This window comes from Meleagris gallopavo, chromosome Z, assembly GCF_905368555.1.
Source record: "Meleagris gallopavo chromosome Z, MGAL_WU_HG_1.1, whole genome shotgun sequence".
Taxonomy (NCBI): Eukaryota; Metazoa; Chordata; class Aves; order Galliformes; family Phasianidae; genus Meleagris; species Meleagris gallopavo.
This window is the reverse complement of record NC_139435.1, coordinates 22746225-22769753: the sequence shown is the minus strand read 5'-3', so window position 1 is coordinate 22769753 and position 23529 is coordinate 22746225. Positions and strand designations below refer to the sequence as shown.

Genomic DNA, 23529 nt, shown 5'->3' with positions numbered 1-23529 from the left:
TAATGATACTTAGTTGATTACAACCCAAGCCATTCTATAATTCAATGCTGACATGAAAAATGCCTAAGTAATATACTGCCAAATCTAAGAAAGAAGACATTAAGCTGGCTATAACTGAACACATTTCCTTGAAATAATAATAATAAAAATACTAGGGTGTTTTCCAGAAGTACATATAATGATCTTCTTCTCCTTCTTAATGTTGCCTCATTAATGTAACTTTCAAGGGGGTAACAAGAAGAAGCACTTAAAATTTGTTGCTTAACAGAGATTATTTTATTCAAAATTTATTACTTCCTTTCCCAATTGCATGCCAAAATAATCCCTTTTCTAATTGATCTCATTATCTTAATCACTGCAGTATACCTTCGAGACACCATGGCAGTTCAGTAAGGTCACCAGCAATTTCCTCTTGGAAAGATTCAACCTTTCTCCAACATCATCATCCTTATCCTTGAACTTTCTGACACTTTTGATTATGTTTCCTGAATCTTGAAGTCATGAAATCTCTCCTCTTGCAACACTCTGCCATTTCTGACCACACTCAGTTCTCAAATACATATTCTCAGCAATTTCAAGGGGTAGCTGTCCATCACACAGAAAAACCTTAGACTTCAAGGTAACACTCAAGTTGCACATCTTGCTCTTAACAGGCATTGTAGTCTGATGTTTTCATGCCTATATTTAATTAATTATCATTCCTTAGAAATTTTATCCTAGAAAATTTATCCTTTTCAGGTCAACTAGTTTCCAATTCCATTGCTGATAGTGGTAGAGAAGAAAAATTCATAAAGCACTGACAAGTTATTTGGCTCAAATTCAGCATAAACAGAGCTTTAGCCTTGGATTGCCCAGTGTGTCCCAGTACTGGCATACTTAAGAGGAGATGATAGCAACCCGTGATTTGAGCTCACGAAGCACCACATTTAAAACTGAAGATTTGTCTTCCTTGTAAACACTTCTGCTCTTCTGAGCTACCACTACCCAACCCACACATGTGAACTGAGAACTCCCATCTTTTCTTTACCTTCAGTTTGACAAGGACAAGTCAGTAATTCTTTAAAAATCCAACTTGAAGTCTTTCTCAGCATTATAGAATAATTGATTCACTAAATTACTGAAGGTATTCAGGTCCTTGTTTAGCAAGGGGCCCCCTTCTCATTTGCCATTAGTTGCAGTAAAACGTCCCCTTTTTGTTCTGACCAAATTAATTTAAAGAGCTAAGCTCTCAGACTGTGCAAGAGGCCAAAAGTCTTTCAACAAAAGCTGGTAAAACTGCATGCGAGCTTACTCCCAACATAATTCAAAATTATCTTGATTAATAAACCAAACCCATTATAACTCCTAAGAATATTCAAGGTACTCAAGGTCACTTGAAGAGAATCACAGGAAGCCACGCATAGCGCCTGTATGCAGCTGAGTGACCCCAAGGGCAGTCACCTGTGAAGAGAAGTACAGAGGGCAGAAAAACACCTGTGGGCAGAAAAAAACATTGATAGAAAAAAGCCCCTGACTTCACAGTTCCACCCATCAGCACCACTGTCCACACAGACATTTTTGAGACAAGCATTTTCTTTTTTTCTTCTCTTCACTGTGTTTTTCTTTCTGTTGTCTCTGTCCTGTAACTGTAGCTGTTGACTAGCAATAGTTTACACCTCTTAGTCAATGTGAATCACTTGTGATCAGTAATCTGTAATTATTAAGCTCTCTTAAACACAGGTTTGCTTTTTCAGTCAATCAGAAGCACTAGTATAAAGCCTGAAGGCAGATTTACACAGCATAACATGAAGAATAATTTCAAGAAGAAAGATATGATTTTGTGTATGTGAAACCTCAGCTTTCTACATATAACTTTCGGAGAACAATAACAGAAGCAACTTTTTTCTTTTTTCCTTCCACGTGAACAGTAATAAAAGAATGCAATTGTAAGAATTTGGACGTGACAGAAAAGCTTGTGTAGGACGTCATTCTTAAGATCCACTTACAACAAATGCTTATTTGATTTCAAAATGTGTTACGGTGCTGTAGTGCAAACAAAAGCAGACTGAACAATTATTAAAACTATCATTAAATTTTGCAGATGTCAATTTATTTCAACTCATTCACTGCCAATTTATTAAAATATTCCCCTGCAACTTATTAGAAGCAGTGCAGTAATCCGATACATGCAGTACTCTGCGTATGATCAATAATAATCTTTTGCATAGCTTAAACATGTAGATTGCATCTAATATAAGAGGTTTATAAGGAAAAGCACATACTGCAGTTGCTTCATTATTACTTTTGCTTGAAGCCATTTGCTGTAAAACAAGTGAAATTGCTGCTCCTGCTTCTTCTCAACTAAGTTCAAGCAACTCTAGAATGTTAATGAGAATTCAGGGTCAGTTCACTTCAGTGTACACAAAGCACTGGCTATATGTATTAACATGAGAAAATGCAATTAGAGGTCACATCTCAAAACAAGCACAGGCAACATTCTACATGGCTGCAGTGCTGAAAGTTCATATAGTCAGTGTGGGTGTTTCTTCCTGCTTAAAGAGATATTTCAAGATGAAGAAATATTACAATACTAGTAAGAGACATATTCCAGTCATGTGAGACATACGAAGACACCCAGAGATGCAAAAAATTGCAAATAGTACGAAGAACATTAGTAGGAATGTACATCAGAAACAGAACAAAGATTAAGAGTGAGCTGAAAAAAAAAAAGAAATATAAAGAAAAGTCCTCATGAAAGGAGGGAAAAATGAGATTATTATTTCAAACTTTAGCATGAAGAGCTAAGAACATACAACAGACATTGCAGCAAGGAGTCTCCAAGCCAGTTTTATATCACATGTATACACTGTCTGATACATGTATCCATGGCCAAATCTTAATACCCAGGACTAACGTTCACAGGTAGTTCAAAACGCTCTCCTAGTTCAACTTTATTAGCAATGAAGAAGGACAGATACTTTCCATATGCTACCCTTCACTATCTTATAGATTTTATTTCCCAACATTAAACATGCCCCTTATGTTTCCAACACTGTTTCATTAAAAACAAGCAAACAAACAAACAAACAAAAACCATTCTCTTCTGCATGCACAGGAGATGAACAACACTATGATCTACCTATACAACTTCTTGCAATAATCTTTTTTCATCTGTCTAAATCCTACAGGTTGCCAGGAGATGCCAGAAACACTTTTTTTCATTCAGCAGTTGTTTAATTTATCTACTTTTCTTACCTTTTTTTCCATGAAAATAGACACTACAAGATTTCCTTAGCATTTTGTAGGGCTTTTTTCTGCATAACCTCAGAGTCCACTTAGGCTTCATCTCTATCCTACAGTTGGAAGGGTTAATGTTCTGCTTTTGACACTCATCTTTCATCATTTCACAGTCACAAAAATTTTGTTTCCTTATACCAGATTATTTCATCATGGTACAAATTGACCTCTTCATCTGTGCTACAGCATCCTCTCTGCACCTGCTCTTCACGGCCGCTATATTCACTGCCATCCTGTCAATAATCCAGAGGAGTATCAAGAGTGATGTCTTCTTCCACCAGCATTTTGAAGAGGTGATAGAAAGACTGAGTCAGTGAGAGAGTGAGCAGGGAGTGTATGTTTCCTACCTTATTTTTTCTCTTATTTTATCATCCTTAAGAACTCCTACTATTACTTAGTTTCTTTTATTGATCCTCACTTCAGAGTGTATTCACTAGATCACATTTTCATAAGTATATCCATGGTCTCCTTTCCAGCTCTTAAAATTAAAGCTCATCTTTCCTTCTGCACATTAATGTTTTTTTTTGCTATCTATATCCGATTTCTTTCATTCGCTTCAAGATAGAGGACTTAAAAGTAACAGCTTTTCTTCCAAAGCCTACTGTGCATTTTACCTATGCAATGATTCTTATTCTTGCAACAACACTCCCAGCCTGTAAAAGCCGGGGTCTTGAATTATGAGAATTACTTATTCTAGGCAAAAAAAGACACAAAACAGAATAGAGATTTGCACACTTTAAATTTTTTTATCCTATCTTGCTAGATAAACACGGTAATTTATTTCACAGTTGTTTAATCAATGGATATACAGATGGTATATAGTCAATAGAAATACAGATGGTGTATATATACATATATATCTCCAGGAGCTTGGCTAATATAATTTATATTGCAGGAAATGAGAGAAAGTCATTCACCCTGTCCTGGGCTCACAAGATGAACTCCTGATGGAGCGGATCTCCAGAGAGATCCTTCCATACTGGCAGTCAGCTCTTAAATGGGTCTAGGAGAGGTGGAGCCAGGCTGCACCCCTTCCTGCAGAACAGGTGATTTGCCTTCACCTGTGCTCCCGTGGCTGACTCATTGCTCGCCTCAGGTGATCAATCAAAGGTTCAGGCCGTGATTCAGCAGCCCCATACAACAGTCTATATCTTTTGGCAGGACAGAAGTCAAAGTTTTACTGTATTACCGAATCAAACCTTCTCTTCCACCCAATTGAGTAATCAATTTGAAATGTTATTCAGATGAAACCACCTGGGCCAGAAAAAAAAATTTCAGCAGCAACAAGTGCTTCAAAGAAAAGTGCAAATTCTTGCAGTCACCAAGGGGAGAGTCTTTACAAAGTCCCCTGAGAAAGCAATTTGTATTTCATGGCACCAAAAACTTAATTCCTTCTAAACATCTATTAGAGAAATGGTTGATGAAGAAAATTGAAAGGAAAGAGCACAGAACTAGGATACTAAACTTTTTATCCATTTTTGAAGTCAATTTTAGCTGATATGATATCTGATTACAGAACAGGAGTGATCTGGAAAAACTACTATTTATGTCCTTTATTTTTTTTTAAACTTGAAATCTATAAAATGTACAAATTCCCAGGCACTCAACATTTCTAAATTCAAATATTCTAAGTAAGTTCTGCTGGTTATACTTACTTATGAATTAAAGCAGAGAGAAAAAATCTTACTGTTTTAACACTTGCTAAAGTGAAATCTTCCCCAGATACAGATCTATTATGTTAAATACATAGAAATAACATAGAATCATAGAATCCTTAGAGTTGGAAGGCACCCTTAAAAGTTATCTAGACCAAATCCCCTACAATGAACAGGGGCAAAACAGAATGATGGAAAGTGAAAGTGAAAAAAAAATACAAAAGATAGTTGCGCTGAGCTTTCATATGGAACCTCTAATTTATTTTTTTTTTCTGTAGTTTAGCTTTCATGCATTTATTTGGAGTATATTTTAATTCTGAAATATTCAAAAGTATAAAAAGCAGATGTACTAGCCAAGCCATAGCATGCTTGTGAACATAAAAGTATGAAAAGAAAATGCAAAGAAAGAACACAGATTCAGAACAACTCAGCATAGATTTGAGGTTTGTTTTTTTTTTTTTTCCTGGTAATACTAAGGCCATTTTACAACATCTGCAGCTTCTTCCAAACGTTTAAACCAGACTAGACAATATTGTATGCTGTTTCTATAAATCAGTGGTCAATTTTCCTTTAGTTCCTATATTGGTCCACAAAAGCAAGAGCTTGCTGTGGTCCAACGTAATAAAATAGGTGGCACTACCTTCAGAGCAGCCCCCATAAATAGAAGGCATTACATCTGGAGTGACCTACATAGATAAGAGACTAGTTGATTTGAAAAAGGCATACATTTGGTTATATTTTAATATTTAGTATCTTTAGTAGTATCTGATGATTTAATATTATCTAATGTATTTGTAAATTCATAGCCATATTATAAAACAGCTTAGAGCACAAGGAATACGTAAGGTTATGAAAAGTCATGAGGAAAATCAAAAAGGGTTATTTACCCAATTTTTTTCCAAGATACAGTCCCTATACAAAGTGAAAGACATTTCACTACTTGCTTACCCAAAACAGGCAGAACAATCAGAGATTGCCATATTCACCGGATCTTATTAAATAAGTACAGACTAAACTCCTTCCGTCTCTCAAGTTTATAATGCATTTCCATTGTGCAAAAACTAAGCATGAGGAAAGCTTGGAAAGGAATAGAAACTGGCACATTTTGAAGGCCTTTCTTCTTTTCTTCTTGTGCTTCTGCCTTAGGAGACTTTACAATGAATCATAAATAGCAAGAACAGACTTGTCTTCTAATCCTGCATCTCAAGGATCTAATGTGATGGCTACTTTGCTGCCATCAGCCAGGAAGCACAATCATCTTAACAGAGCATGAACTACATAACAAGGTGCACTTGGGACACATCATTAACTATCCAAAACAACCACCACATAGGAGTACTGAAGATGCTGCTCTGTCATCTCTTTTGCTTAATTCTGTATTTTTTGCACTATCGAATTGTTGATTTTTCTATCTGACATTATTGTATTCTAATAGCCAAATGCAATTCAACCTTGAATACAAGAGACTATTTAGGTTCTTTTAATCCACAACAATTAGATATTAATGAAAGCAAACAGTATATAAAAAGATGGCAGGAATAATATGGCATATCTCGTTCATCCACAGTTTGGTTTTGTACGCATTTGTTACAAGCTATATATTGAGTGCTCCCCTGTAGGACTGAGGCTTTATGTGCAATCATGCTCTTATACCTAATCACTACCATATGGAGGCCAGTGTAAGGGTCCATCCACAATGAAGCAGAACTGGAAAGTCTATTAAAAGTTAACTGTGAAGTTATTTTATACTTAGCTTATAAACTTTAAGAAGCCAGTCTAACAATGGTAGTCTCAATACCACTGAAAACAGTGTGTGTCAATGGAGTGCTTTGCACTACGTTTCTACGAAGCAACTTTCTGAAGTTTGCAAATATTTTAAAATTTTTAAATATTTTTTATTTTTAAATATTAAAATATTTTAAACATAAGTAAAATGCGTAACATCCAGTATGCACACAAGCTTAGACAAAGATAAACAAAACTGAGATAAAAGCAAAGGATGGAAAAAAGTCAACTTCCCCATAACTTTCTTGCTTTTGTCCATTGTGTACAGAATCATTGTACACAAATTTTGGATGTAACACTTCCATCAGCCGCCAGTATCAAGAATATAAGCAGACACTTTGTTGTTGTTGGGTTTTGGTCTGTGTTTTTTTTTTTCTTTTTTTTCCTTCCCAGTTCTGAGGGTGAATTCTGTATAGGCAAAGGGGAATTAAATAGCATTTACTAGTGCCAGACACTTGTCTAGAGCAAGCACTAGACAGCTTCAATGCATAGCTCTGTGAATGCATATTATTTTTGACCTCCCACATTCTTACTGAAAGTCTAGGTCACAGAACAGGGCTTCAGAGCCCTTCCTTTATATGACTGAAGCTTATGATTGTGACTCAGAGTTAAACAGAAAGGACTGTCAATAGCAGTGGTAAAAGATCACATTTGGAGAGAATTTCTCCCCTCTGATCTTCACAGCATGAATGCTGCTTATTCTGTACATGGTCCAAGTATGGAACTCCCATTGAGGTTTTGTTTAAAAAGAGGGAGAGAGACAGAGAAAGAGAGAGAGAGAGAGAGTACAGCATACAGAGCAGAGATCTACACTGTGGATAAGCTACTCAAAGCATGAATTAGAGAATAACTTTGCCCTTAATTTGAACTCAAGTTCTTTCCTACTTCTCCATATTGCATCTGAAAGATCTATTTGTTGCTTCATTTTTGAGCTGTGCTAAAAGTGTGACAAAAATGCAAACACACTCCTCTGATGGCTAGCAGGAAACACGCATTTTCAGTGAAACAACTGGCTTTCATTTAGTTAAGATTTGCAGACGAAAAGACACCCGTTGTATACTTCATTATGATGCTGTATATGCTCAATGGAGAGAGCAGCCTTACAGGTTCAACACAAGCAGGAGAAAAGCTACTTAAAGTCTTCAAACAGCTGATTCACTATTATATCTGTAGTATTTAATACAGATTTTTGAGTGTGTATCACAGAAGAACTATGAAAGCCTTTCTGTTAGAGGCACAGAGGAAACAGAAAACCACACCTTCTCCTAAAAAATTCTGCTCATGTAATTTTCATCAAGATTTAAGTGCACCCATAGGGCTTTCATTTTCCATCAAGAGAACATAATACTCCTCCTGCATCAGAGTACCATGTTTTTACAGAGTAGTATTCAGATAAATTAAATCAACACTTTTTTTTTTTTCAGCTTAACAGAATTGTCTGTTTATTCTCCTGACTCTTCTAACAAAGGAGGAAGAAAGAGAGAAAGAGAGAAAGAGAGGAAGAGAGGAAGAGAGGAAGAGAGGAAGAGAGGAAGAGAGGAAGAGAGGAAGAGAGGAAGAGAGGAAGAGAGGAAGAGAGGAAGAGAGGAAGAGAGGAAGAGAGGAATTGATCTCATGGAAAAAATGAATTTTATACAAAGATTCCAACAGTTACAAACACGGCGTTCCAACAGCTGCATATACAATGTCCTTTTTAATTCTGTTCTTTTTTTTTTTTAATCCTCTTTACACCCTAGTACAGTTTTAGCAATAGGAACAATACCAGTGGAGACAGTTTCAAGCAATCATTTTCCTATAAGCTGCTTCAGTAACTAAACAGGTCTCAGTTACAGACTCTGCTCTGTCAGGTCAAGACTAGCATACACCATCATTAAACACAAGAGAACTACAAAGGCAAATTTTAACCTAAAACCAATGTGAATAATTGAAAAACTTCTCATATGTCTGCAGTAAATAAGTCGGTCATGGAGAGTAAACCAGTATAGTTGTATAGGAATTATACTCTAACGCAAATTTTTAACAGTGGTGTGAAATTATTAAATACCATTAACATGTAAAATTAGTTGTTTTCAACATTCATTACTACCCTCAGTCTGAGAAAAAAAAAAATTGCTAGGATAACTATTAGCATGGTTAAGTTAGAGCTTTAACCAAAAATGGACAGCTCTCAACGCTGATAATCAACAATTTCTGAGTTCATTTACAAGTGAACTTCACTTTAAGAACTGGCATTTCCTTAAAGCAGGAAGAAAAATACCAGATTCTGGCTACGCAGAAATTTTAAACACAGCCTAAAAAGAAGTATTTCTGCCATGAGGTTACCCTCTGCTCAGTAATTCAATTTCAGAATGCTAAGTTTTGCAAGAGAGAATGTAGGGAAGGGTGATGGGACTTAATGCTATAAGAAATCAAGGACAAATATTTCCTACAAAACATTTCAGGTTTTCACAGGATTTTAGAATAGGAAAAAAAGAAAGACACTATATTTCTTGAGTATCAATATTTTCTCAGATTTCATTTTGAAATTAATTTCCTTCATAAGATAACATTTCTGCTTTTCATAACATAATTACAAGGTAGTCTAGATGTTTCATTACAACTATCTGTATCTTTTGGCATTAATTTGAATGTTATCCATACTTTACTGGGGAAAATTGGAAAGAAAAAATAAAAATAGAAAGCCAGTACTGGAACATGAAACAACAAACATACGCCAGCAACATGTGCTTGCAGCCCAGAAGGCCAACCATATCCTGGTTTACATCGAGAGAAGTGTGACCAGCAGGTCGAGGAAGGTGATTCTGCCCCTTTACTCTGCTTTCGTGAGATCCCACCAGGAACACTGTGTCCAGTTCTGGAGCCCCCAACACAAGAAGGACATAGAGCTGTTGTTGGTCCAGAAAAGATGACCAGCGGGCTGAAGCACCTCCACTACAGAGACAGAATGAGAGAGCTGGGGCTCTTCATCCTGGAGAAGAGAAAGCTCTGAGGTGACCTTATAGTGGCCTTCCAGATTCTGAAGGGAGCCTACAGGAAATCTGGGGAGGGACTTCTTATATGGACATGTAGTGAGAGGATGAGGGGAAATGGTTTTAAAATGGAAGAGGGTAGATTTAGACTAGCTATTAAGAAGAAATTCTTTGTTTTGAGGGTGGTTGCCCAGGCAGGTTGAGAATGACCCTCCCTGGAGGTGCTAAAGGCCAGGCTGGATGGGGCTTTGAGCAACCTAGTCTAGAGGAACGTGTCCCTCCCTGTAACAGGGGGTTGGAACTAGGTGATCTTAAAGGTCCTTCCAACCCAAACCATTCTTCACCCTCCATTATTTCTCACTCACCAGCAATACCTGCAATTAGTGCAAGTGCAGTGGTATGATGCACCTTTTGCTTGTAGAATAACAAACTTAAACAGTCAAGACAAAAGTAGAAATTTCAAATATACAAACTCAAATGTCTTCATTGAAAGGGCTTGCAACTTAGATACATATGTAAATAATGCAGATGCTCTGGCACTTTCTTTGATAACAGTACACTGAACTTGTCAGAGTTTCCTGACAGGACTGATTAACCTGTTACTCAATAAACCTGCTATAACTGAGGAGGTATACTAAAAATTCTGTCTGATAGCACATCTAACAATACAGTCAGATAATAACTTTTCCAATCAATTTGTCCTCCAGCTGCTTTAGACAATTTAAAACTGAAAGTCTCCATGAAGTTCCTTACCTACAAAAGAGAATAAATGGAAGTTCACTCAAGACCAAAGACATAAGGAAGATATAAAAAAGATTTTAGAAGTCCAGTAAAAGTCAGATCCCTGTTTTGTAACAAAGAAGAAGGAAAATACACAACATTTTATCAGACAAAAGCCAAAATATGCTTAAAACAAAATAAAATGAAATGATATGCTTAAGGTAAAATAAAACAAAAAAGAGTAAGACGAATTCTTTAATAAAGATAATATAAATTTCTAGGGAAAAGTACATGAGTGTGTAAGAGAGGCTGTATAAACATTAATAAGTATGTCCAAGAGAAGTTGTGCTTCTATTAATCATAATTCTAAAATGATAAAAAAGAAAACATATTCTGGAATGAAAACAGTCATCACTGTCACATCCTTCATCATTAAGAGGATTTATGTAGTTTCCTCTTAGCAATGGAAGCCCTGGATTGAAGAGGAATGCTCTACATATTTTACCGTTCGAAGCCCTCAAATGGCAACAAAGAGACACTACAGTGCTAATCCACTTTTAAGAACGGTCAGGCATACGGGAAGAGAGGGTGTTATGGCGTATTGCTTCAAAATAGTTTAGAATACCAAGAAGCTGAAATAAGACAATGGATATCACCTCTAATATAGAACTGAAAACAGAAGTCTCATTTGCATTTTCTGATGTTGGCAAGTGTCCACTCAAATAACTTGTTGCATTTTGTAAGAACTTTAAACACATGCGGTAGACAGCAAATCTCCACCTCTTACCTCAAATATAGGTCTACATTTGAAGCAAAACTTGGGCTTCTAAACCAGTGTTAATAGTACTGAGCTAAATTTATACAACTAGAATGCTTATTATGACCTTTGGGTATTTAAATCAAGATCCTCTTCAGGAAAGCAGTAGTTACACTCTCTTACATTTTCTAAAAAGAAAAATAAACTGTATGCTGTTTTTTGTGTTTCAAATGGATAAAAAGCCATGGACACTCAAGACATTGCTGCATTCATTTTTATCTCTTTTGCTTAAATAAATAAGGACTTTATTTTCACCACTGGTTTTATCAGTGTAAATTATTTGCATATGCAGTACAAAATGCGCAAAGCAAATTCTATTTTACATTGAAGCAGTCAAGAAGTTGTTCGTCTCTGCTACTTGATACATAAATGTAATACCACGTACTATCCTTTTTTTTCCTTATCTACCTCCCAAAATTGCTAGTATATTTGTAAAAAAAGACCTGCAGTGTTGATGTACATGATATATTGAGAGGTGGTGAGACTACTGATCATCAGATGACTTCATTCTTGGCCCAGTATATCCATTTCCTCTAAAGAGAAACCGGAGTTCTATACAATTTGCAAAGCCCTTGTAAAATGTGCAGTAGTTCCATTTGCCAGCTGGCATGTTTTCAAGTGAATCTTGATTGAGCCATTACATTATACAAATAGGAAAAAACACTAAAGATTTTAACAAAAGGAAATCCACTATGAGAGCAAAGATCATATCATGTTTTAGATTATTTGAGTGTTCACTAAAAAGTTCTGGTTTGTTTGATAGTGAACAGTGAAAGAATCGACACGAAGACACGTTTGTTTCAATGCTAAGTGGTATAGCAAACAGCAGCAAATGATCACTGCATTTTCTACATTGTTTGTGTGAATTTCAAAACAGTGAGGCACAAACATCAAAATGTCAATTATGGCTGTAACTGAAGAAAGGAATAGTAAATAGTAAAGTAAAACCTACTGCAAAACTAGAGGCTTCACTTCTTTTTTCTCTATTGTTTTCTAAAACTACACTTACTGAACTACGAGTTTTTAAGAAAACTGAGGGTGTCTTTATTGTCCTGTATCTTTAACAACTATGCTGAGAAGAAATGCAACCACAGCCCAATAAAATTATGAATACTATTTATCATTCCCTAGACTCCTCCTTGTAGCCTTCATTTAAATTTCTAAATTAACCTTACTGATTCTTAACTTCAGAACGTAGGAAGAATTATTTTGAAGATAACTCCTAGTTATATATGAAAATGTGTCTCTTTAGTCATATGAAACAAGGCCTACAGGTTCAGAGCACTTATCGGGCCCTACAGAGCTGAAGAAAATGTTTAAGTATGCTAGAATAAAACCAGGTAAAAAAAAGGGAAAAATAAGGGTGAAGAGTAATCTAAACACAGCATTAAGTAAGCAGCAAAAGGCAGAGTAAAACAACTGAGACATGTGTGGGAAGGCATACTTTCATTACAAGGAAAGTACCAAACAAGTCTAGAAAGATCAAAAGCCCAAACATACAAGAGCACTGATTTTTCAACAAAAAACAACAAAAAAACCCATAAATCCTCTCAAGCCATGCTGCACACCAAACTTGCACGCTCATTAATTTAGGTAATACCATTTAGGCGTATATCTATATTATAACTATATATATACACACTAATATAATAGAAAACAAGAACTTGCAAAGAGATCTTACATAGCACAGTTCTCTGCATAAGACACCCAGCTGCAGACCCTCTTAGGTTTCATTTCAACCACTTTCTAATGACCATTTTAAAAGACACCAGCTGCAAAAGCAATAGACAGAATATGAAAAAGTTGAATGGATTTCTCACTTTTTAAAAAGCAGATAATGGTTTCAACATTTGATTTTTTTGAAAACTGAGTCTTTAATGTATGCAACATTTTATGCCTATAAGGAACAGTTGTGTGAACTAAAGAGAGAACACTGGAAAAAATGTATCACTGTCCTGTGATTTCCTTGACCTAGGCCCAATTTCCTTGCATTTGAATCTCTAAATTCCACTCCTGGCAGTTTAAAACTTCACTGAAGTCAAGCAAGTCTCATTAGATAAGAGATACTAGATTCTCCTGCCTGAGTTTCTTTGAAAAGTACATGCAACTGATTGTAAAATAACTACTGTTAAAAGCAGGGTATACTGTGATTATTTGGAAAAAAGCATCCTATAAATAAAAAACAAATTTGTCCCTTTAGTTCCAAAATACTCTGGATTTCCAGCTCAGATGTTGTTAGTTTTATTCCACAATGTACTGAAAAAACATTGCTGAAAAAATTCTACCAGGACCCCATGAACAAAGACTGGATTTTTTCCACATGGAATAAGTATTGGTATCATTTTCCATATGGCTTTGCTTACTTTCAGTTCTAACTATGAAAACGTTGTAAACGGAAACAGGCACAGAAAAGTTATCAAATCCTGTTAGAGACAAAACCTGGACACAAATGCAACATCACAAGGGAAAAAGGCTTGGACTTTAATTGAAATTCCAAAGCAGCTGATAAACTCAAAATAAATCATTGCATTTTTATCAAAATATGAGTTCTGCTTTGAGGTTTGCTTTCTGGGGGCTGTTGGTTGATTGTTTTGGTTTTGTTTTTTTTTCTCCTCAGCATGTCCACATAAAATGCATTTTGACAGCCCTGATGTGTCAAGCATGGGCAAACGACTGATTTTTAACAGGCAGCTTCCCACTGCCAACCAAACAAGAATATCTATTTCCCTGAAATCCAGCCAAGCAGCTGTATTTCAGAAAGGTTCCATTTCATTCCTAGTTTGTAAACAAAGAAAATTGCTTTATAATCTATTATTTGCATTTGCCTAAATTAACAGACCTCTGCTTCTCAGATGCAACATGCCAGTGAAATATTTTAAGCTAGAAACGTGCAAAAATCATGTTACATAAAAGTAAGAGGAAAAATGAGTTCTTGTGTCAAAGTGCTTGCCAACTGACAGTTTGTGCCTTCTGCAACTGTAACAATTTATAGACTGACCAGAAAGCCACCTACTGCTCAGGACATACGAATTTGGTAGGTTACTCACAGTAAGGATTCAGTTCTGATAGATACTCAGTGACATCAGTGGCAAGAAAAATGCTTCCAATTTTATTGCACTACTCTGTATAACACTGTTTTTACTCCAATAGGAGCATCCTCCATTTTTACTGATAATTCTTGAGAACCGTTTTAGTCATATATAAAAAAGCCATAAGAGAGAAGAGATCTTTCCTTACAGTTTGAGTTTCCTCCTTCATCCATCTTCTGTAATTACAAATGACATTGAGGAACAATACAAAGGCCAGATGTCTCTGCACTCAGCTTGTTAGACATTGTATCAGCACTATATCAAAGATATTACTGAAAGTATATAATCAAATGAACTTACCAGTAGAGAAAACAAGAACAGTGTTATTCCAAAGACCGTATTTTTTCAGAGCATCAGTAAGATTTCCTACAGCTTCATCCAAAAGAGACACCATTCCAGCGTAATGGCGCCTCTTTTCATCTTTAATGGAGGAATATGGTTTCATGTACTCTTCAGAAACCTCAAGAGGTTCATGGACAGACTGAAAAGCAAGGTAGAGAAAAAGGGGCTGGGGTGGAAAGGAGAGAATGTAAATTAGTTTAACACAAAGCACTACATGCAAAAAAAAAAAAAAGCTTTAATTCAATAACATGCACAGGAATTTATTCTAGACTTCTAATTTTAGTGTTTGGTAAAATCACAGAGAACACTATTCTTGGAGCTACCAAAATAACCTTGAAAGACAATACAGCCTTTAGTTATAGCCAACGCAGGTTCACAAGAGGATGGTCGTGTTTAACTGATTTAATTTCCTTTTATGACAAGGTTATCAATCTTTTTTGACCAGTGGAAGTCAGTAGACCTGGTCATTCCGGAGTTCAGCAAAGCTTTCAATACTGTTTCTCACAGTACCCTTCTGGATAAAATGTCCAGCATGCAGGCAGCCAAAAACACAATATGATGGATAAATAACTGCCTGATGGGTCATACTCAAGGATTGCAGTAAATGAGGTTAGAGCAGGCTAGCAGCCAGTCACTAAGGGGATACTGTTGAGTTCCATTTTTGGGGCCAGTTCTCTTCAGTGTTTTTATAAATGATCTGAATGCAGGATTTAAATTCATGCTAAGTAAATTAAGAGGACCTTTGGTAAAAGACTTATCTAAAGGCGTGAGAAAACATCAACTGTACCTTCTTTTCATAACACAGTTATGAGTTTTTTCTCTGAAAATTCTTCCACTAAGCTTTCTACTCTCTTTTTAGAAGAGCAATATGCTAGAACATTTTTATAAATTCACTGCTCCTATTATTACAAATAAAATGGAGAAGAGTAGTAGGCTACGGCTGTGCAAACCAAATTCATTTAGACAGGGAAAAAAGATGAGTTTTATCAGTGCTACTTCTCACATTTAGCTGTTCTCTGCGTAACCTTCTAAAAAGCCTAGATACAACCTCTGCATTAATATATATATATATATATTTTAATAAATATTCTTTAGTGCGAGTAAGAACTGCTGACTGTACCTTCTCAGTTTTATGATTGGCTATAAGGTCTACAGCTCTTTCTGTAAATAAATTTGTGGAGTACATGTTTTTAAACCCAGTTGCGACTTCTTCTCCATCACGGAAGTCCAGAGCACAGCGTGTTACATTCTTTGCTTTGATGAACACACAGTGATCATGAGAATAATAATCCTCACTTCCCAGAAGATAACCTAGAAAGGATGACAAGTAAAGAGGCCCATATAACATCACAAAAGCAGATACATGGGAAAAAGAGCCAAATAAAAATGTCAAAACTTTAGAGCTTTAGAGATGAGAAACTCATCCAACTTTTAATAATCTGCAGTGACAGCTCATGATAGGACTAAATAGCTCAACACTTAACAGACAGACTTTTTATCATTACTACAGACAGTAATTTCACTGCACAGAAAATCATCTGAAGGCAGTTCAGTGACATTTACGTTTAAATCTTTGATACAAGTTATAAACCAATACACTGTTAGTGAATAAGTGACTTATCCCAGTAATTCTACGGATTTATATCTGGTACAAATTTGGATACTTTTTCATGTAAGACTTTTCTCTCTATTACAAAGTTTGGACTACTTTATCTTAGCACTTGTTTTTCATGGGTTTTTTGTTTGTTTGTGTGCCTTTTCAGTTGTTATTTGGTGATTTTTTTCTTATATTTATTTAAAAACACCCAAAAATGATGTGTTTCTTCAACTATACAGACATTTTTTATCCACTACTGCCCCCTACTGGTGAAAAGGAGATATTACAATTTGAAGATAACCAAAAGACAAAAAAATCTAGATGTACAGATTTGCTCCCACCAAGAACTATACTGTTAAGCACTGAGTGCTTTACTTTTTATAGATCAGAAACAAAACTCTTTAAGATCATTCAAATCTCATAATTATTGCTTTTAGAATTAGATTTCAGATGTATATTTCAATACCCTAGGGAAAAAAAAAGGCAAAATCTGCAAAATTACATTCTGAAGTTCTGCAAAACCAAACTAAAGTTGAGGATAAAACTTCAAAATGGAAGAACTCTGAATCTTATTCAGCAGTTTCAAGTATTATTAGTCATGCAAGAAAAGACAAGTACAGAAAGAAGAAAGATATATTAAAGTACAAAACACTCCCTATATTTTTAGGTCAAAAAAAGGTTTTTCTTTCAAAGCATAAATAGTGATTTTGTGTGCCTCCCTCAATTTATTCAAACTAAAAATTTCATTTTTCTATTTTGAGTGTCCACTGGGGGAGACACTATCAAGACTCTTGCTGCAGAATGAAAAGCCTCTAACTGCAATCATGGAATTCCTCGTGGAATTAAATGAACATAGTTGGGTATCAAAACACCACATTCACTGAAAAAGAATTCCCTTAGTGTCATGCTGGGCACCCAATGAGCATACTTAGAGACAACACTGGCCCAGTATTAAATCCTGCTCATTCCTAGGGTGAGATTTACAATGAGTGTAAGCCTGTATCTACATCTGTGCTGTCAAAAAGAACACAAGCTCATAGGAGAGATTGGAGCAGAAGGCCAAAGTGGGAAAAGGCACAAACATTCAAGCAACAATCCATCATATTGTGATCTCTATTTATAGCTTCATTCATTTGTGAAGCCATAGTCTCAAACTCTCTTAAGAGTCAAGAGACAAAACTGTTCTAAACTAAAGGAACTGTTCTTCCTACCATTTTCAATTTGAATCATCAGTATCTACAAGGGAATATAGCACAACCAGGCTCCTAATTTGGGTAACTAGCATTAGAAGAGTGTGGACTTCAAAAAGCATAGATTAAGTTTATCGTAATTTCCAACTGTAAAACTGGGCAGTAGCAATTAATAGTGACAAAGTTATTTTCAAGATGATGTGTTTTGAATTTTTCATGAAAGTTTTTAAAATCCATTCTAGTGGATGTTAACAACTTTGTATTCAGTATCAGGTGACACGGGGTGCATTAGTGATAGCCCCATCCAAATAACACCAAGAATATTTGTGCAAAGCTATGAAACATCTAATTAATACTTGGAAAAGAAACTTTCTAAGAGGAAAAATATGTAGTACATAGTTAGAAATTGGACAATCCAATTCTGGCTTTTTGTTTGTTTGATTGTTTTAAATCTAGGTGACTGATTTCTTATCTTTGCAATTCCTGTAACATTCTGTTTCATGAAGGTTCTTGCACTACATTCCTTTCCAGAGGAAGTAGAAAATTGGTGATATTCTATTCACAAACTATGAAGACAGTATGGTGTGATGCCTACTTATCTCCCTTTTAAAGGTATCAGCTTACTGTAAATATAATATTATTTTCAGAACAAAATATGTCTACTGTTTGATCTAACCCAAAATGTTCAGTTTAGAGATACTGCTAGAAAATGAAACCAGTCACTACACCCTAAGTCTTTTAATCATCATGGAACACACTTAACTGCAGTTCTTTAAAAATAAACACTTCCTTTAGAGGGACTCAATAATTATGGCATTTTCTTCAATAAATTGTGAGGCTTGGACATACATTTAATACACCAATGCATTTTAAACAGTTACACTTTGCAGATAAGCTTCCACAAACATTCATTTACTTATGCACTAGCAGTAAATCTGTCCTTAGAAGAATCGAACACTCTTGCATCATTTTTAACACCATATTTACTGTACAGATTAAATCTACCCATTACCAAAGTAAGTATCAAATCCTCTGCGGGTTGGAAGGCATTCCTTCCTGTACATCCCTAAATGCCACTTCCCCACCATGTGAGTAACATATCCTGCATCTTTAAGCAGCTCTGGGAGGAGTTTCTCATCAAGCGGTAGACAGCTGGGCTGGCACGGCCAAATTATTTGATGTTGTAAACCCGTGTGGATCTAGAAAGGAAAGAAGAAAGATTACTTACAATGCAAAATAATAAATACTATACAGCAGGCTAGCATCAGTTTTTATGGCCTGTTTTCAGTGACGTAGAACTGAGGACGTTCAGGAACCCAAAGATGGAGGATATCGAGGAAAACAATGAAATAGCATTGTTGGTTTTAAGAAGAGGATCTTTTCAAGCAGAAATCAAGCAGAAAAGTGCAATTAAAAAAAAAAAAAAAAAGCCTTTTGGGCTTCCACTAGAAAACCTACCAATTAACAACTACCAAACTACCACTACAGCCTTTCTGTTAGACCTCTAACTACTCCATCTATATTTTTAAACTTAACAAGTGGTGAATTGTGTATCTCTTCACAAAAGTACGACCAGTAATGATAGTCTCATTAGTACATTGTGTTCAATGCAAGAAGCCTCTTCCATGACTACATACCATAAGCTGAATTTTGTTAATTCCCTTATCTTTGACAACATAAACAGTGGGATCAAGTTTACCCTCAGCTGGTTTGCTGATGACATCAAACTGAGCGTTGCAGGTGATATGAGGAAGGGATGCCATACAGATTGACCTGGACAGGCTTCAACAGTGGACCCATGAGAACCTACTGAGTTTCAACAATGCCAAATACAAGGTGTTGGCACTTGGGTTGAGGCCATCCTAGATACGTTTACAGACTGAGAGAAAAACCTATTGGGAACAGCCCTTCAGAGAAGGACGTGGGGGTTCTGCTGCACAATAAGCTGGACATGAGCCAGCAGTGTGCACTTGCAGCCCAGATGTCCAATAATACCCTGGGCTGCATTAAAAGAGGGTTGGCCAGCAGGGAGAGAAAGGTGATTTCCTACTCTCCCCTCATAAAGCCCCATCTGATATAAATGGGTCCAGATCTCGAGCCCCTAGTAGAGAAGTGATGCAGAGCTGCTGGAGCAGTCTAGAAGAGGGCCACAAAGATGATCAGAGGGCTGGAACACCTCTCCTATGAAGAAAGGTTGAGGGAGTTGGGCTTATTTAGCTTGGAGAAGAATAGGCTCCATGGAGACCTCACTGCAGCCTTCCAGTACTCTAGAGAAGCTGATAAACAGGAGCTAGACCAACTTTTTACAAAGACTAACAGCGACAGGACAAGTGGCTTTAAAGTAGAAAAATAAAAATTATATTAGATGTTAGGGAGACATTTTTCACTGAGAGGGTGGTGAGTTGACAGAACAGACTGCCCAAAGAAGCTGTGGCTGCCCCCCATCCCAGGAGTTGTTCAAGGCCAGGCTGGTGGGGCACTGGGCAGCTTGATCTAGTGGGTTTCATCTCTGTCCACAGCAAGTGGGTTGGAACCAGATGGGCTTTAAGGTCCCTTCCAAATCAAGCTATTTTGTGATTTCCCACCAAAAAGAAAAACAAAACAAAACAACATAAAAAAAATTAAACCTAGGATAGAAAACACTCTGTGCATGCTTCTTTCTGGCTCAGACTCTGTGATAACATCATACCCAACTGTAACACTCTGAATTCTTCCTATTTTTGTGATTGGTTAAGAGAGGACTTGCAGCAAACTGGTAACTAGTGAGACAGGACTGTAACAATCTTGTGAAGGCCTCACAACAAAAGGCTGCACTGTAACACCCTTCTGAAAAGTTGCATAACAAACACGTGTGGAGAAATCAAGAGTTAGCTGCCTTGCTTAAGGAGGTCTTGAATCCCCCCCTCCAACCACAACCATGACCACCACGCAGAGGGAGAAGCACAGCTGTATAGCATGCACATGGCACAGGACACCAGACACCTGCTGCCTGGCAGCAGCTCCTGGCCCAACTGGAAGGGGCCATAATATGGCATAAAAGGCATTGCCAACCCGAAAGCCAGTGGCATATGCCCCACCACATCCTCCAACACTCCAGAAGAAGGTGGAAGAGGATGGACTCACAGGACATCACGGGATCTGCAGTGGTGGCTTGCTTTTCTTTCCTTTCCTCTTTTTTACCCTCTCTCTCCTTTTCTTATCTTTTTCCTCTCTTGCTTACTTGTCTTTTAAATAAATAAAGGCACACTCTTGTTCAATCAACACACTGTTTTGAGTGTTAATTTGGATGGGTTGGGATCAACATAATGAACCATAAGCCTCTTTGGCTTGCAACAAACACACATACAAGTTTAAATATCTTATTTACAAAATATTTCTAGTTACCTGCCACTGTCAAAGCACAAAATCAAGACTGAACTCCAAGTATTTCCAATTTCTACTTTTAAGATCAGAAACAGTGATTTCCCACTGACACTGACCCATATCTAAATAAGCATATTAAGTATTAAATGGGTACTAGAAATGGCCAATATGATGAAAATGGGAAATTTACACTGAAAAATATAAAGAGTTGGTTAAAAAAAAAAAAGAATATATTATATCTTCTTATGCCTTATTACTCACTTTTGATATTTGGAAATACAGCAAATGTTGCTTGCAAAGGGTAAGTCCCATCTTGTGCAGTTGCTCTGAGACAACAAGAGATAACATCCAGAAAAGAGACATTTATTTTTATTCTGAGTGGTTTCCTCTGGTAAATCACTATGATTAACATACACATACAGGACTTCTTTAGAGAAGGAATATGTTCTTGAAATGCACTTAACCCTCTATCATTTCCTCCATTTTGACCTTCCTAAATTCTTTTTCCTGTCTTTGCCAAAGTTGTAAAAAATAAGAGGAAAAAAGGGGGAAAAAAAAAAAAAGTGCAGTAGAGCATGAAGTCCAACTCTTACACTTGTGCAACAAAAAATAAAAGTAGTCATGATCATACTACAAAGAAGTGAGACAGCCAGGTTAAGGCTAAGTCAAAGGACACACAAATGTACGTGCTGAGGGTATCACTCGAAGGAAGATGTGTAGGTAAGAATGCATTTAAACACTATGTTAGAAAAATAAATTACACACACAATCACAGAATTGCAGGGGTTGGAAGTGACCTCTGCAGATCACTGAATCTGACCTGCTCCTAAAGCAAGCTTCCTAGAGTAGGTGGCACAGGAAAGCGTCCAGGTGTGTTCTGATTATCTCCAAAGGAGACTCATAACCAATCTGGGCAGCTGGTTCCAGTGCTCTGTCACCCTCACAGTAAAGGAGTTTTTCTCACATTCACATGGAACTTCCTGTGTTCCAGTTTGTGCCCCTCATCCTGTCTGTGGGCATCATGAAAAAGCACCTGACCCCATCCTCCTGACTGTCAGACTTTAGATATTTATAAGCATTGATAAGATCCCTTCTCAGAGTGCCTTCTGCAGAACAGAAAGCAGAACAGTCCCACATCTCTCAGCCTTCCTTCATCCGGGAGATGCCCCAGGCCTTTCATCATCACTGCGGCACTCCGCTGGCCTGTCTAAAAGTTCCCATCCCGTCTTCACCTGGTGAGACCAGAGCTGGGCACAGACCTCACGAACGAAGCACATCACGTCGATGCGCCTGGATCTCGAACCACACGCCCACCCAGTTCTGAAGTTCATGCCAAGACAGATCTGCGACGGGGACCTTTCTCACCACACGCTGCCACTGCCTGTTAATCCACTTAAAGCAGAGAGCACCTCGGCTTTTCCGAGGTACGGCACCTCGCACCAAACCCCGTTTAGTTTTACCCTAACAATCAAAAAGCGAAACGGTGATGAGTTTGTTTTCACCAAGCGGCACGAAGCAGCCCCACTCCTACGCGGGCAGGCTGCTCGCCCTACAAACAGCAGAGCACCAGCCGCCCCCGCCGCTCCCTACCTGGTAGCGGCCGCTGAGGAGCTGGCTGCGGGACGGCGTGCACAACGGCTGCGTGTAGTAGCGCTCCAGCCGCACGCCGCCCGCCCCCAGCGCGTCCAGCCGCGGCGTCCGGATGGCAGAGCCGTGCCAGCCCACGTCGCCCCAGCCCAGGTCGTCGGCCAGCACCAGCACCAGGTGCGGGGGGGACCGCGCCGCCGCCGGCCGCGGCAGGCACCACAGCAGGCACCACAGCACGCAGAACCGCTCCATCCGCGGCCGGCAACCAGGAACTGAGCAGCCGGCGAGCCTCCTCCTTCGTGCCCGGGGCCCGCCTTGGGGATGGGCCACGGTCGGGGGGCGGGAGCGCCCGCTGCGGAGAGTGCTGTGCGGGCTGGTGGGCGTGTGGGTTGTGTTGCTTCTGCCTGCGCGCGCCAGGCCAAGGCGGGTGAGCGGGTTCTCTCAACACTGTGTGCCGTGCGAGTTACAAAGGCTGCGCCGCGCCACCCCGTGCGGCAGCCTTGGGGGTGACGGTGCGTGTGCCGGGGGAGCGGCTGGCTGTGCGCCATGGCAAACGCCAGAAAGGCAAAGTGCGCGGCCTGCCTGCCGCCCTGCTCTGCTGCCGCTCGCATCCCTTCCCCTGCCCGTTCCTGCTCCAAAGCCGTGAGCGGCGACGGGTTTTGCACTTGGATTGGCTCACGTAGCCCAGAGGCCTGGTTCTGGCTCTGCTTCTGAAATTTCCCTTGTGGCAGTTACAGTGTAGGAAGGAAGTGAAGCAACCCAGAAGCAGAACTAACAGCTGTGTCAGCAGAGCTGTTTCTTCAAACCAGTCTATCTTCTAAGGCAATATTGTAAATGACTGCTAACCTACGTAAAAATCTTGGTGTAACACTTAGACTGGGAAAGAACAGAAGGAACTGTCAGCTGAATTTTGTACATCCAAGGTCCACAAAAATATTTCTGTATTGAGTTAAAAAGCAAACAACCACATGTTTCACATTTACCTAGAATGGTATGTACATACATTCCCAAAATTATGCAGCCATTTGTTTCCTGTCAGTTTAAAAAAAGCCAATGTTGAGTATACCGAACTCCTGCCTACACTATGGTGTAGATTTTCTATACCAAATCTCTGTAGAAAGAAGGTTCCTGCTCCTCTG

At 38.1% G+C, this 23529-nt stretch overlaps 1 protein-coding gene across 1 annotated transcript in view; it reads right to left on the bottom strand.

Annotated features, from left to right (window-relative positions):
- Positions 1-22742, bottom strand: part of ARSB (arylsulfatase B) — a 63184-nt gene extending 40442 nt beyond the window's left edge. The window contains exons 1-4 of the mRNA XM_085213674.1: positions 22394-22742; positions 18453-18639; positions 15774-15964; positions 14612-14819 (exon numbers count right to left, since the gene is read on the bottom strand). Coding sequence (XP_085069800.1) covers positions 14612-14819; positions 15774-15964; positions 18453-18639; positions 22394-22642 — 835 coding nt within the window. The 5' untranslated portion in view covers positions 22643-22742. The remainder of the gene's footprint in view (positions 1-14611; positions 14820-15773; positions 15965-18452; positions 18640-22393) is intronic.
- Positions 22743-23529: the final 787 nt, after the last annotated feature.